General features: G+C 38.7%; 1 protein-coding gene and 1 long non-coding RNA gene across 3 annotated transcripts in view; both read left to right on the top strand.

The window, feature by feature from the left end:
* LOC126876969 (dual specificity tyrosine-phosphorylation-regulated kinase 1A-like) overlaps positions 1–14,425 on the top strand; it is a 59,252-nt gene extending 44,827 nt beyond the window's left edge. Inside the window, exons 1-3 of one of the 2 annotated variants that reach the window (XM_050639838.1) lie at positions 10,926–11,235; positions 12,090–12,214; positions 13,282–14,425. In XM_050639838.1, coding sequence (XP_050495795.1) covers positions 12,092–12,214; positions 13,282–13,818 — 660 coding nt within the window. In that variant the 5' untranslated portion in view covers positions 10,926–11,235; positions 12,090–12,091 and the 3' untranslated portion in view covers positions 13,819–14,425. Of the gene's footprint in view, positions 1–10,925; positions 11,236–12,089; positions 12,215–13,281 lie in introns of those variants that run through there. The other variant, XM_050639839.1, reaches the window with a different exon arrangement.
* Positions 8,049–9,957, top strand: LOC126876993 (uncharacterized). The gene is made up of 3 exons (XR_007694655.1): positions 8,049–9,040; positions 9,178–9,824; positions 9,923–9,957. It is a non-coding gene; the product is annotated as an uncharacterized LOC126876993 (long non-coding RNA).
* Positions 14,426–15,960: the final 1,535 nt, after the last annotated feature.

The raw sequence follows: 15,960 nt of genomic DNA on the forward strand, positions 1-15,960 counted from the left end.
GTGACCTGGGGCAGGTTTGTTTTCGGAGCGTGAAGGTTACATGTGAGGATTTCTTTTCGTTGACTTTGAAGCCCCATTTGTGAAACCACTTTTCCATGGAGTCGAGACTTCGCTGGAGAGTGGATGAGGCTATTACCGGGTCTGCGTGGGTAGCCAATAGCGCTGTGTCGTCTGCAAATGTCGCTATTGTTATATCGTTTGATATAGGTAGGTCGGCAGTGTAGATGGAGTACAGTAGGGGTCCGAGGACACTACCTTGGGGTATGCCGGCTTCTATTGGGAATGTTGCGGAAGTGGCGTCTAGGCATTTAACCATGAATTGTCTATTGGTTAGGTAAGATTTTAGGATGGAGTAGTAGGGGTGGGGTAGGATCTTTTTAAGTTTGTATAGTAGCCCTTCATGCCATACTTTATCGAATGCCTGTTGGATGTCTGGGAAAACCGCTGAGCAATATTTTTTCTTTTCGAGTGTTTGGCTGATCGTATGAGTTAAGCGGTGGATTTGCTCTACTGTAGAATGATGTTTTCGGAAGCCGAATTGGTGATCTGGGAGTGTTTTCAAGTTCTCTAGGATTGAAAGGAGTCGGTTCGTGAGCATCTTCTCGAATAGTTTGGACAGGGTAGGTAAAAGACTGATTGGGCGATAGGAGCAGGTTTCGTATATCGGTTTACCGGGTTTAGGGATGAGGGTAATCAATGAGATTTTCCAAGCCTTAGGATAGTGTTCCAGGCGAAGGATAGCATTAAAAATCGATGTGATGAATGCTATCCCTTTTGTGGGAAGTTCCTTGATTGCTCTACTGCCTATTAGGTCGTGTCCTGCTGCTTTCTTGGGGTTTAGGCGACTGATTGTTTCTATAGTCTCTGCAGAGGAGAAGGGTTCGATAGGAGGGGACATTTGGAAGGGGGTGTGCAGGTATTCAGTAACGTCCGCGGCGGCTTTGGGGGAATGGGGTTTGAATACTTTTGACAAGTGTTTTGCAAACAGGTCGGCTTTTTCTATAGGGCTTCGCGCCCATCCACCTTGCGGACGGCGGATAGGTGGGATTATTTGTGGGGGGCGTGTGAGTTTCCTGGAGGCCTTCCATAGTGAGTAGTTGGCGTCGGCTGTGGGGGATAAGCTGGCGAGGTATTTATGGAAACAGTCGTTTTTATAGTTTCTTAAGGTTCTGGATAGCTTTCTAGTTGCGTTGTTAAGTTTGCGTTTGTCCTCCGGTGTTCTATGGGTCTGCCATACTCTTCTTAGTCTACGTTTTTCTGCTATTTTTTTTTTAGTATGTATTGGGGATATTCTTGTTTGCTGTTAGATGGCTTTGTCGGTGTGGAGAGGCGGATTGCGTTTATTATGCTCGTGTTTAAGTATTCCGTGGCTGCTTCGATATCTTCCTTTGTTTTTAGTGGGGTGAAGGCTCTGAGGTCGAGTGTGTAAAGACTTCTCTGAAGAGCTGCCAGTTGGTGTGTTGGTTGTGAATGGAGCCATTAGGTGTATTCTCGATGATTGTTGAACTGACTGTTGCTATCACGGGAGAATGATCAGAGGAGAGATCAGCCGAGGAGTTGATCTGGACGTGTCTTGATGGGATATTTTTAGTTATGAAGAAGTCGAGAAGGTCGGGTATTTTGTTGGTGTCAGTGGGCCAGTATGTGGGTTCGTATGTGGTGAGGTAGTTGAGGTTGTTGTTTATTATGCTGTTTAAGAGGTTTTTGCCTCTTGCTGTAACCAGTCTGCTGCCCCATTGGATGTGCTTGGCGTTATAGTCTCCTCCAACTATGAATCTATTGCCCAGGGTGTCCAGGAAGTTATCAAAGTCTTCTTTGGCGATGGAGTGTCTGGGAGGGCAGTATACTGCTGAGGTGGTGATTGAGCCATGACAGTCTTCTATTGCTACGTTTGTTGCTTGGAGGTAGTCTTTCTGGAATGATGGAAGTTCGTAGTGCTTAATACTTGCTTTGATTATTATTCCGGTGCCACCGTGGGCCTTTCCGCTGGGGTGTTGGGTATGGTAGAATTTGTAACCATTTATTTTCAGGTAGCTCTTGTCGGTGAAGTGGGTTTCCGATACGAGCATTACGTCGATTTGCTGGTGTTTTAAGAAGAGTTCTAGTTCAAGTTTGTGTTGCGCTAGACCGTTGGCGTTCCAGAGTGCTATGCGCCTTGGTTTTATTTTGAGTCGGGGCGTGCTAATTTTTCCACGATGAGTGTTAGTAGCGATAGCAAGTGATTTATTTGCTCCGATTGTTTCTCTATTAGCTTTTCAAGCCTTGAGGAGTTGTCTGTGTTAGGTGGGTTGGGGACACTGTTTTGGGGAAGGTTCCTTTGGCTGTTCGGGTTATTTTGGATGCCTTGTACTGCTTGGGCATAGGAGGTTGAGGTGGAGATGAATTTGGAGATGGTAGGACTGGGTGTTTGGTTGGTTGAGGGGGTTGGGGTAGTCGTGAATTTCGGCGGGCTGGGTGTTTGGTTGGATACCTCTTTTGCTCTGAGCTTAGGGTACCTGTTCGTGTATAGTGTTTTATATGCTGGGCAGCCTTTGTAGTTGGCAGGGTGGTCCCCTTGGCAGTGGATGCATTTCGCTGGGGTTTCCGGTGATTTGGCGCACTGGTCAGTGGAGTGAGTGCCTGCGCATTTAACGCAGCGGAAAGTATGGTTGCAGTATTTCTGCGTATGACCGTACCTTTGGCACCTTTTGCACTGCACTATTTCTTTTTTCACGAGCGGTGGTTCGATCTTTACTATCGCGTTCATTAGGCGACTGATGTTGTAGATTTCCTTATTGTTCGGCTTTTGTTTAATGTCTAGGAAGAATAAGGATAACGGGTCTTTCGAGACTCTATGCCTTATATTACTTACGTTGATGACTTCGTGGCCGAGTTTTGAGAGTTCGTATTTTAGTTCGTCTATGTCTGCTGAGTGGTGTATGTTTCGTAGGACCACCCGGAAAGGCCTTTCCTGTTTGAGCTGGTAGGTGTGGAAGTTGGCGTTCAGGGTCCTGAGTGTCTTGGTGAGTTTTCTGTAAGCTTCTGGGTTCGTCGGTAGTATTTTTACTTTGTTGTTGCTTATCTTAAGGTTATATTCCTCCTTGCTGATATCTCTCTCTAGGGACTTGATCATTGTCTGTATGTCAATGACGTCGTCCACAAATATTGGTGGGGGAGGGGGGATTCTCTGTGAGTGTTGGTTTGGTGGCGGTTCTACGATTTCCATGGCGTCGTTTGAGGATTCCAATACGGCGAACCTGTTGTGTGTGTTTATTTGCGTTGCTGTTTCTATTTTCCTTTTCTTTGTAGTGTTAGCGTCGTTAGTGCGGAGAGTTCTGCTACACTTCTGCCACGGGGGGGGGGGGGGTAGCACGGGGTAGCTGCGAGTCTGCTCCGGAGAGCCTGGTCGCGGTTGCTGGGCCATCATCGAGCTAGTTAATTCGGAATGAACAACTAGTCGTGAGGCTGTGAGGCTAGTATTCGGGTTGGGGTTAGGTGCGTGGGATTTTCTTCTCCCTAAAGGGTAAGGGACACTTAGCTGTGTTCTCTTTCGACTCAGATTTCTCAGATTTCTTGAACGATAAATGTTTATTCACTCTAATGTCAATGAGTACACTTGATACAGGATTCGCGATTGTATTCGGTTCGCGAATGCGCGGTTATAAGATAGAGCTTGGATAGCTACGATTCGAGATACGCTGCGAGTGCGGACAATGATTGCACGAGATGTCGAGAGCTTAGATAATTATTCGGCTCGAACCGTGTAAGTATAACGATCGTGATATACTGCGGTAACTCGCGGTAATAGACTGACATTTTTGTCGCGATGCTGCTGCGGAGGAAGACTCGTTGGGATGTGTCTAAGGATGCGAAGGCATCGGATTCGTTGAGAAAAGCTTTGAGAGGGTGTTGCTAGCGGGCAGCGTCGTACGTGAGAGATAGCAGATTTCTCGTGTGTCCCCGTGGTAGGTGGTCGACTTCGAGACTGATAAACAAAGACTGTTTGTCTCTTTGGAGGACCTTAGCTAAAATAAATCCTAAGATTTATAGCGGTCCCTTGGCTAGCTGGAAATATTCGGTACGAATGTATCGACATCTGGCAATCATCTTGTCCGCAGGTATAGGGTCTTTGTGTCGTGCGTCACGCGACGTAAACTGTTGGGAAGTTTACTGTCAAGTGCCGCCACATGTTCAAGGAAAATGTATCTGCAGCCGGTTATAGCGGTATTTACGTTACGGATGATCTATGGGAAGATTCACACGAACAAACCTTTATGGACTAACCAAATTTATTTTGTTATTAAAAACGATCTACAGAACCGATCGACGACTGGTGTTCAATTTAAAAATTGCTTCTCTATAAAAGCAAGAAATCTAATTTACATCGTGTTCTTCATCTGTCGCCTCCATATACATCCTGGTGGCAATAAAATTCTGAATTTACGAGAAATCCGTATTTCGACTTAAGCTTATCGATGTTACCGACTGGACAAAGCCTTCGAGAGTTTAAATTAACCGATCGACCCTTCGATGAAAGGGCGAGCAAGTGCCAGGAAACTATCGCGGGAACGCTCGTAAAAGCGCGCAATGGTTCGGCGTGGTAACCTAGGAAGAGGAACAGGTGCGACTGAATCGTAACGGTTGTCGTGGCCCCTTTCAAACGATCCGTGGCCACTCTTCAGTTTCGGCGTCATTAACCCTTCCCTTCTTTCTTCCTGGTTCACTTAGAAACGAAGAAAATTCCGGAGGTAGTTTGCTCTTAGCAGCTGTCATTTTTTTTTTTTCTTTGTTTAGTCGACACGAAGCATTTTGGAGAATTTCTGTGATTGCTTCGCGAAGGTACAGAGGATAAGAAAAAGCGCTCTTTGTTCGTTGACGACTTTCTGTCAATTAGAAATAAGAGTAAACGGCATAACAGTTTTCTTCTTTGCCACTGTATACGTAATTTTTGTTAGACTTTAACAACTCGTATTTTTCGTGAGCAAATACTGTCGAGTGGTTATACACTGTATATGTGAAGCTTCGTTTTCTTCGCGCGAAATATCCATGTTGTTCTTTCTATACTTGTGTTCATATATCATGACGTTCAGCCTACACGTGCCCGAGAATGTAATGTAACAGATAATTGGGTTCGAGCTGTAAATCTTTCATTTGCAGCATGACGCGAATCTAACAACACTTCTTTCCTTGTTCAGATCATGAATATTTTTGTCGCGTGCAGGTAGAATCATATGTCTAGAGTATCCACGGGTTTCGTGTTTACTTATTTCTTTAACTAACTTCGGTTTTAACCAACTTCCTATTAACCAGCAAATTAATCAAATACTTTCAGAATCAATGACAAGAATATACCGAAAAGTGTCGAAAGAATTTTAAAGAATTTTACAATCATTTTCCTAAAAGTTATCTTGAGACGTATTGTATCGTTAGTCTCATAGAGTTAATCACTTTTCTCTAGAATAATGCTCGAACACAGCTGTAGCTTTCTATAAATTTCCTCGATATTCGATTGAATTTCCCGAGATCGTTTCCAATGACGAGATCGCAGCAGTTGTTACGAAAAATATCGGAAGAGCGAAGAACGCGTATGTGTGTCTGATCCATCATTCACGATAGTCTCTACGGTCCATGCGTATGATCCATCATCTGCGTAACCGTTTTACAATCCTCACCGTGGAAATGCCGATCCGCGATGCTATTCTCGCGCGCACTCGACCGCTTAAGAGCATCGTCCAGAGACGTTTCCATCATACACAAATAACTTTGTTTTTCTTCTTGCAGTCGGAAGCGTGGAGAATTCGATGTTTCTGGCTGATCTGTTGTTTTATCATTTGCGCGGCATTTTTTCGCGGTTAGAAGAAAGATGAGATTAATATCTTTGTGGTATTTTGATACTTATCGATCTGCCGATAATGTCGGTGCTGGTAGGGGAAAGCGTAGTTGAGAAGAAGCGCGCTTTTTCGATAAATTATGAATTATGGCTAACGGTAATTCACGCAATTTACATAATCTAGATGGAACAGACGCTTTTCAAGATCGCTTGTCGACTCATTTATGTTTATAATTTTCAGGAGAAGAAAATCTAAACCTTGAATATATTCAATTCGAATATGTACTGTAGCCTAAATTCGGGTCTTTTTTCGGCTTTCAACGATATCGATTTTGTCTCGATTGACCTCCTGCCGGTTTACGTGCTTTTATTCTTCCTCCTTCTTCTTCTTCCGGTGTCCAATGATTCCTTTGAAAATCGACGCGGTTCGTACCGAAGCGTACGCTTCCGATGCGGAAAGTACGCGATCGAAGCGCGTGGCTTCTGACCGGAAGCGTAGCCTTGCAAACGCGATTAGATTGCATTAGCTACGAGACTGAAATTAAATCTCGAGTCGGAATTGTATTTAATTTTCTTCGGGAAGTTCGATGCCGGAATCGAAAATTAGACGATTGAATAGGGATTCCTAGTTGATTTTAGACGTCCCTCTTCCTGTAACTCCCACCGAACTTGCATTGGGCGTTGTTCGCAGGCTTGTCGTGCGGCAAACCGTTTCGCAAGAGCTTATTTGCATTTCCTCTAACTGCGGTTCGCATAAGACGCGTCAAAGGAATATTGACTACTATCTATTAGGTCAGATTTTTTCACTATTTTCTGCTTCTCGTAGGATTGTAATGTTACAGTACCGGTAACACGAAGCTTGATCTACGGCAAATAATAAAATATCTTTGAGATTAAAAAATATAAAGATTTGAAAATTAGGACATTTGAAAGTTTGTGCTTACTCGACTGAATTGCTATTAAGTGACGTTTAAAAATTTTAATCACAAGGTTGAAAGTAATATAGTTGGTAATTCTAAGGAACACCTATCCTCAGATAGATTGGTATACACACGCGAGTCGACCGTATTCTCCGGAAATGAAAACAACTACATCCCTGGAACCTGGAACACGTGATTTTCCGCATATCCATTAAAGCAACATCGGTCAGTGACTCGTTTACGGTGCAGTCGCTAGACTCAATTAATGACCACGTTCTGGTCGTAAATATAGAAAAGGCAGCGAGATATTTTAGTTTGTTGGCTAACTGGGCTGAGGTTGGGTCAATGTTTCTGTGGATTTCATTTACCTCTTCCGGCCTCCTTATATTTTCTGAATTCTTACAATTTCCGAGATACCAGTTCATAGCAAATTGATTCTTATTATGGCGTAGGATATAGTAAATCTTATTGTCTAAAAATACAGGAAAAGATTTCATAATTATTATTTTTTTTAACATTTTATTCAAGCGTTTCTTAAGACATTTGTTCAAAGAGATGTCAGGTTATAAAAAATTGAATCAACCTCCCCAAAGCTCCTTAACCTCTTGTTATTTTTGATAAATCAATAGCATTACGCAATATATACCGTGTGATTTCCCTAGACGATCTAGTAGCACTCTTTTTTACAACCTTCTTTCAAAACGAGAAACAAGAAGAGGATTGACCAAATATCATTGTCATCGAAGCGCAGAGACGCTCCGGTGATTCTTATCTCCATTCATCTCTCCGAGTGAAACTATTTGACGTCGCCTTGAATAGGCTCAGACAGTTTTGTCGGGGGTCCGTGTCGTCGCCTGTAGTCAGCTCGCACGATCGTGAATGGAAAGACTCGTATAAAATCAAAGGGCCGACAGACTCTTCCTGCTTAGACGAGATCAACGAGATCTCGTTCAATAGAGAAGTTACCTTCTCGACCGCCGGCGCCGTATTACCCTTCAAAGTCACCGGAAAGTCATATAAGCCAACCGATGCAGCCTAACCTTTATCCTAGCCTAACCTAGATAAAATAGGTTTCTCTTATTCCATCTGAATTTCTAAAGAAACCAAGACTTGATTTCAGTCTGGTTAAAAGCTTCGCTCGATTAAAGCTGTTTTTCAAGCAATAACCTACTTTGTGAATTTCATGCACGCGAATCCAAGTATGTATGCGGCAGAAATGAAGCTTTCGTGCATGTCTAATTGTAAGTTGATGCGAAACAATGCGCATGCGCCGAAATCCCACCACTTTGCGGACCCACATTGTGCCTTTTATCAAGGCGCCTTGTTTGTTTACTCTTCTCGAGCTAATTCTTCACTATTATTATCTACATTATTTTCACTGGCTAACAACTGGTTGGTCTGCAATTGACGAACCAATACAAATTTTTCGTTACGTGCATATATTCGAAAGAATTCGAAATTAAATTATCATGTATTACGGGCAGTTACGATAGAGTGACACAAAGCAATCTGTGTTTGAATGCCTCCACTCGTGGACAATATCGATATAACCTAAATGCGATAAATCGCGAACGTTTGATTCGACTCATGGGAAATTTACGCGTTTTTGAATCGTTCCGAGTCGCACGCGAAATGCAGGTCAGAGAACCGTCTAATATTTATTGTTGAGATCGTGGGCTTGATCTTAATGGCGCGGCGGCACGCGATTCTTTACCAACTATGCTCCTTAACTCCAGCTCTCGACCTTCTTCCCTATTCAACTAGCTCGAGCAGTGAAATTGACTCTGCATGCCTGTGATTTTGGCAGGGAATGGGAGTCGAGTTCGTAGTGAATGCACATTGTGTATACGTGTTTTAGGTGGTTTGTGTGAGTTTGTTGCGGAGATTCGAGACATTTATTTAACCTCTTTATCATATTCGAGCCTGTGCGATATAACCATATCTTAAATGTAATAAGTTTTATTTTTTATTGCAAAGTTCTTGAAATATATAATGCACACAATAAGTGTATAATATTTTATATATATATATATAAATTATATTTAAGAAGTTTGGGATAGTTTAAAGATGAAATAAATTGCTTTTTAAGTTTAATCTCTTACTCTCGACGAAATCAAGTTTCTCTGGAATTTGGTGGAGTTTAAGATTTGATATCGGTGTCGTAGGAGTTATGTGACACTTTAAGGTGGAATAAATCTAGCGAGGAGTTTAAGGTGCGGCAAAGGAGCGTGGAATGTTGCAATAGAAATTTATTGCAGTGTTAGTGCATTGGTAGATTGATCAAATTTACGTGTAGCGTGGGTAACCAATGGTAAATATTTTGCAATGTGTATAATTTCTCAGTAATCTGAGGTTTATAAAATCTATCGACAACTAATGGAAATTGTTGATTTAACAGATCAATTTTAAATTCCTCGTTAATCTAAATTTTTTTAATCCTATTTACAGCTAAACCTTACGACGAAAAATTAACGAAGTGGAATAAAAATGGCATTGTGATTCTTCTCGTCGTGTATCGGTGTCACATCAAATTTAAGAGACAGTTTTACTTGCGGATGCTGCGTGTTACGTTGGTGAAGTCGACGAAAGCGTAAAATAGGAGCTCGTCCGAAATACACTAACGCGGAAGGTTAAATTTAACGCAAAAGGCCGAGAAATTAGTCTAGAACTCGAAGTTTCATTGGTACGACGCACTTGAAACGCATTCAAAGAGGTCGGCGACCTCGAAAGGGGATGAACGCAACTGTTTCGTGGGAATTTCTTATTGTGGCTTATTTGGATGAAGCTGCTTTAAAATCAGCGCTGGATTCGTCTGTTTTTTGCCCGGAAATCATAAAATGTTTAGGCCAGGCGACTCCATGTACAGAAAATGTTATGTCCACTTTTTACGTCCGTAGAATTCAACTCTTTACTACTATGCACTTCTTCTCCAAAAAAATATCGCGTTTCAATATTAAAAAAAGTTTCAATAATATACTATCCATTAGAAGAATGATAACATGATAACCTTACAAATTATTAGTATTAACAAATTCTTATTGTCGTATAGAAATGCCAACTATTGCTTCGGTAAAACAAACAAAGGAATTTTACAGGTAAATTTTACAAATTACAAGTCATCTTATAACGCAAAATACGACGTGTAAAATTGTCTCAATTTATTAATAGTATTAATAAATTATTATGATAAAAGATGCAGGAATCTTAGCCTCATGAGAAATTAGAGATGAAAATTAAAGATTAAAGGGAAAAGATTAATCACTGGTCCTCCTAAAAAGATGCAGTCCCATGGATGGATGGTTGTGCGAGTATTAAAGCAGCGCAAAACCGTTCCCCGAATTCTCATCCCGGACGTCGTACGACCAAAGACAAAAACAACTCACTCGAGGGCATTGCGGAGAGACATTCATCGAGGACACAATAGTATTATTCCAGGAAGTGCTAGTTCTTCCTAGATTCCGGTTACAATGTTCTTAACGCGTGGAAATTAGTCTTGACCAGGAAACATCTATAACGGCATGTATTTTCTGCCGTGATTGTAAATCTGTTTGGAACATGCGGTTTGTCCGTTAATCTAGGCGCTGTTGTTCAATTGAGTCAATATTATTTGTTGGTAGATTAGTGTGTGCAAGAGCGCTCTATCCATTATTGACCAATTCGAGCACGTATTGGTAAATTTCACACCGGCAATTACGGTGAAATCGTTCGTGGTCGCTGGAAATTAGCAGTATCGTTTGCGGTCGTGAGCTGATTGACACTGCGTGAGCGGGGAATTATGTGAAGCAGCTTTGCTTTGTCGTTTCATGCATTTAATAGGTTTGCGGCGGTGGACAGAGTTTGTAAAAAATGAAGACAAGGTAGAAAAAGATTATTTTTCATTTTTTACTATTAGATTATTTTCAAAGTGATCATTTCAGTGAAATATGATTGACAAAAAATAAGATCTATAATTGAATCATTATAGAAAATAGAATAATATTGATAATAAAGAAATAAAAATCAATTATAGAATAACATATAATAATAATAATAATAATAATAATAACAACAACAACAACAACAACAACAACAACAACAACGACAACGACAACGACAACGACAACGACAACGACAACGACAACGACAACGACAACAACAACAACAACAACAACAACAACAACAACAACAACAACAACAATGTGGATAGACTTTATGTTTACTTTTATATGTATAATGATACTGTTTGATCCTTGAATTAAAGTTAAGATTAACGTTGCGATTATGATTATCCTTTGTCTGACTAAATATATTTGAAGTATCAATTACAGTAGAATTTTTGAAAGATTCTTGGCTGTTAAACAAAAAACTGGTTCCTTTATATTTCGCTCAATTATCATAGAATCGTGAAACTGACTTTCACTTCAAATTTTGTCTGTTTCAGGAGTAACAAGTACCTGCAAAAATCATCCATCAGCCGGATATGTGCTGTCGGAGGGTTTTTCATTAGCATTCCCGTCTTTCTAACTGGTAAGAACCAATTCCTTCAATTCTGTCAACTTTAACCTTTTGAAAGATACTAGTACATAAGTTATACGTTTAATTTTTCTTGAATTCAGGCATGAATCTAAAAGATACTGTGAACTATCTCTGAGTGTATGAAATCAGTTTAGAAATCCAATGGAAATAAAGTTAATTTTAACGCCAAATAGTCATTATTTTTCTTAGAAAAATAAAAAATGATCGTCTTTTAGAGAAGTTTTAACAGATTAATTTATAAAGAGCTGAAACAGAATATTCATGTCATGCATGAATACGGCTGGTGGATGGATCGAGATCTAATCTAAAGTTTACGTTGTGTCATGCTAGTTTACACAGCTATCATTCGCTCGATCGATCGTTAAGCTGTTGAACTCGATTCAAGACGGACATTTTGACTCTGTTCAGAAGAAAACTGCGTTTTAATAAATTTGACGGAATAGAAATTATGATAGACTACAATGTTTTTTTAATTATATCATAAAATTTATTTATTTTTTTTTAATGTCATGTTAGAAACTTCAAATACTGTCCAAAACTTCGAACGTAATCGTTTTAGAAATTTGTAAATTACTTAACGACCAAAAATATTGAATTCTCTATTGTCTGAAGATAGATTCTCTATAATTTAAGTAATTTATTCGTCGAGAATTGATATATAAAGACTTAAATAATAAATTAATTGAAAAATAATTTGCAACTAGTATTGAAAATTTCAATTAAAAGCATATGTATATAGTTTACGCTTCGAGAATTATATGTATTGAGAATATGTATTTGCGCCGATTCTTTGTCCCGCTTGTTATGGCATACGTGTTATAATGATCCTCTAACAATGCTTTCAGGTATGATATTGTATACATTCATCCAGTTTCATTCGACGCCGGCAATCGTTACGTCGGTTTTCATAGGCCTTGGCATCGTGTTTTGTGGATGCGCAATGGTCCATAACGTCTTCGTGTGGCAGAGGGTAAGAACATATCGCTATTAAAAAAGAAAACGAACACGTTCAAACACGTCTAAATCATCTTTTATGTGTATTTTACCCGGAAATCATTTTATCGTGAAATTTTGTTTTTCAGAGTTACCATAATTTATCTGGTAGAGTTCATAAAAATTTTTCTGAAATCAATTGCAAGCTTTTAGGAAACCAGGATTTTTCACATTTTTAAGAAGCGTTATAATTATATTGCGGATCTTTATACGTTCGTGCGAAATTGAAAAGTACGCAAATGGCGCAAAATGCATAAAATGCGCTAAAATATACGTATATAAGAAAACAAATCTCTATTAAAATTTTATTTCTTTGATTATGTTCGTAAAACTACAAACTTGTATAAAAATACGCATTCTAGTTATAAATGTTAAAACATTCGATCTAGTCCTTATCACATTCATGAAAACCTCCATTTAACCATTCGTTGTATCAACAAACATTCATATGCAAAACTTACCACCTACCACATCCTCCGCGTATTAATATAATCCCCTTTTATAAATTATACACTTTAGAGTGGACTGGTTGGGTCAGAGTGATATAAGCTTACAAGTTCTCGAGGAGATCTACCGAAGTTACATTTACGTTTGCATAATTTCACCGAAAAAGATACTCTGTAGAATGACAGGTTCGTTTGTTTATGTGATCCGCGATCGCAACTATTTCAAGGGGATTTTATAAATAACCATACACACGATATTCAGTGTATTTTCGTATTCTCGTTTATTTTGGGGAGATTTGTAAAACTGTTGAACAAAATAATTGAGTAACGATTATATTTGCCGAGAAAAAGTCTTTTTCTCTGTACCCCTCCTTCTACTTCAAGCATGTAGTATAATAAGACAATAAGATTGACAATGGCTGAAAGTAATCCAAAAGAGTTTTCACCATGGTTATCGGTAACGAAAAAGATTTGAATCATCTTTAATACTTATTCGTAACTAGAATCATTTCAACTAAAATGTAAATTCTTATATTATAACTTTTTTAATTTGTTATGGCCCCTGACTACAACCTAACCTATCATTCTTATTTCGTAGGAGAAGACGAATGCCGTGAAGGCGTTAGCGCGCGAACAGTGCGAAGCGGCGGTACAGCTGCAGCGTCAGCAGCAGCTGCAACAGCACCAGAACCAGCCACAGCTACAACAGCAACAACAACTACGTGGCCCGTTAACCATCCACCATGCTGGCTGCCCAACGAAAGTCGGGCCCGTGACGAACCAACTAAATACCAGCCACGCAACGCACGGCCGAGCTGCACAGTACCAACACTATCATCACCATCATCATCATCGACACGTGTCAATGTCCCCACCGCCCTTGTTGCTCTCATCGCCAGCTCCGATCGCGGCGACGCACAATCATCTGAACGTGAGCGGACACAGAAACGTGGTTACGCCACCGGATACACCAGCAGATAGATCGCCACCGAGTCCTGGAAATAAGCTAAATAGATCGCAGCATTTGCCACGGGAAGCAACCGGCAGCGTCAGTCCTGGTCTTCCGGCTGCCACATTGGATCTAAGTAGCGCAGCAACCACCAATAGTCCGCATGAATTGTCCACGTTAGTTTAGAAATTTGGTCCGAACATTATATCTTCACATAGGATTGGAGATTAATAGTTGATAGTTAATTTACACATCGATCTTTTTATTTGTAAATTGGGTCGTGGTTTAGAGTTGGTTTGTAAAAATTCGGTCCTAATTGTTAAATGATGAATATTGATTAAGAATAATAGGCATTGATGTACCAATCTTTTTTTAACTTATATACTTGAGCACACGCATTGGAGATTTCACTTTTATTCAGTGAAACAGCAACTTCATTACTCGCTTATTCAATACGGCAATTGCATATATTTCATGGACATTTTAACAATGTTTTGAATAATTTCTAACGGTACAATTGTGATGAAGTGAAAAAAATCGTGATAAGAAACAGAGAGAAAAGTTGCTCGTTAATGAATATTGACCAGAAATAAAGTAATTTCTAAAGAATATCCCGAAGACGTCGTAGATATTACGAAAGGAATGATTAATTTATACCCGCGTGTATCTTGCCATTACCATACTATTATTATTATTATTATTATTAATATTGTTAGTAGTACTCGATTACATTATTATTAATATTAATATTATTGCCTTATTATTATTAATGTTATGGAACCTCTAGTCCTAGGTTACTTTCGCTGCCACGAAAGGATAAGATTTTCGAACTTTTTACTATTACGTGTAATTCAAGTTTTCCTGTTGCGCATGCGCAGTAGAAAGAAAGTTAGCGGAACTCAAATCTCGAACTATAGAGAGTTGAAAAGTAGTAAAAGTAAAAAAGCACGAAGAACATTTGTATTTGTGCTGGATTAAGTTTGATAATTGAAAATTGAGTTTGATGATAACATTTTTTTCGTATTCGCTTTGGTAAATATTAGTTTTATTTAAAATTGAACAAAGCATTTTATGTTTTTCAAATACGGTACATAATCGTAATATCGAATTTTGTAAACTGATAGTAAGAAACTCTATAATTCGAGACTGGAACTTTGATCAAGTTCACATTGAACGTAAACTGACTTAATTTTGTTATTTAAGCGTGTATACTATACGTGTTTGTTCCTTCTTCTCTTGTGCGCAGGCTATAGCTTAATTACTTCCAATAAACGCAGTTATATCGAATCAATGACCGATACAAATTTAGATATTAGGATTATTTAAACAAGAGATTAAAAACTAAAAAGTATTGTTTTTATACTGCATATGTACATATGCAATATGAACGACAGTTTGTGTAATAATATGTACCCCTCTTCTTAGTTTACTTTTGTATATTTTGCGACATTTGATATTAATTTTATGAGCAACGTACTTACACTTTATCTTTGTAATTAAATGTGAAATGAAAGAAAAGAAATGACATGAGAAAAGGAAATTCGATGTACGAGTATATACGAATTGACGGAATTAAAATTTAACGCTATATTTAAATAGAAGACGTGAAATATCTTGTCATCTTAAAATAACTTCCTAATAATCATTCCTATTCTTTTACATAAAAACATTTTTCGACTGTAACTTAAGAAAAATGTCTGCTAACGTGAAACGTGCCAGAAAAAATTAACAACTTCCATTAAATTGGCAAATTTCTCATTAATATCGTAAAACTCGCGTTTACAAAGATCAGATCAGTGTACATAATATACAAAACAAATGCAGAATATATAAATATAGCACATACGTTCTGAATTATATTCGAATTGAGCAGGGTAACCAAGTGAAAATATGTAAATTTCACGATGTGTAATGTACACTTTATCGAACTTGTAAGTAGTGTAGAAATAGAATATTTTACACGTAACAAAATATACAAACGACAATACACAAGTTAAATTATTTGTTAGATCCATGTATAACAAGCATAGTACAAAAGTGTTTTAGCTTTATGTACTGGTAATTATGAGAAATACCAACTTAATAGATGTATTTGGTATGTACCTAGTTAAGAAAACAATAAATTATTCTGAACAGATAAAGCGTTTAGTAGCTTGTAAAGTATGAATTTTCGAAAACGTAAGTATTTTATATCTAAGTAGTTAAGAAACGCGAGCAAGGGAAATCAAACAAAGGAACAAAGTTTTTTTGTTTAAAAATATTTAATTTGTTGTTCTATTATCCGAGGTTAGAAGCGATAATGTACAAAATCTGAATAAATAAGATTCC

The sequence above is a fragment of the Bombus huntii genome, unplaced genomic scaffold, assembly GCF_024542735.1.
Source record: "Bombus huntii isolate Logan2020A unplaced genomic scaffold, iyBomHunt1.1 ctg00000109.1, whole genome shotgun sequence".
In the NCBI taxonomy this organism is placed as follows: Eukaryota; Metazoa; Arthropoda; class Insecta; order Hymenoptera; family Apidae; genus Bombus; species Bombus huntii.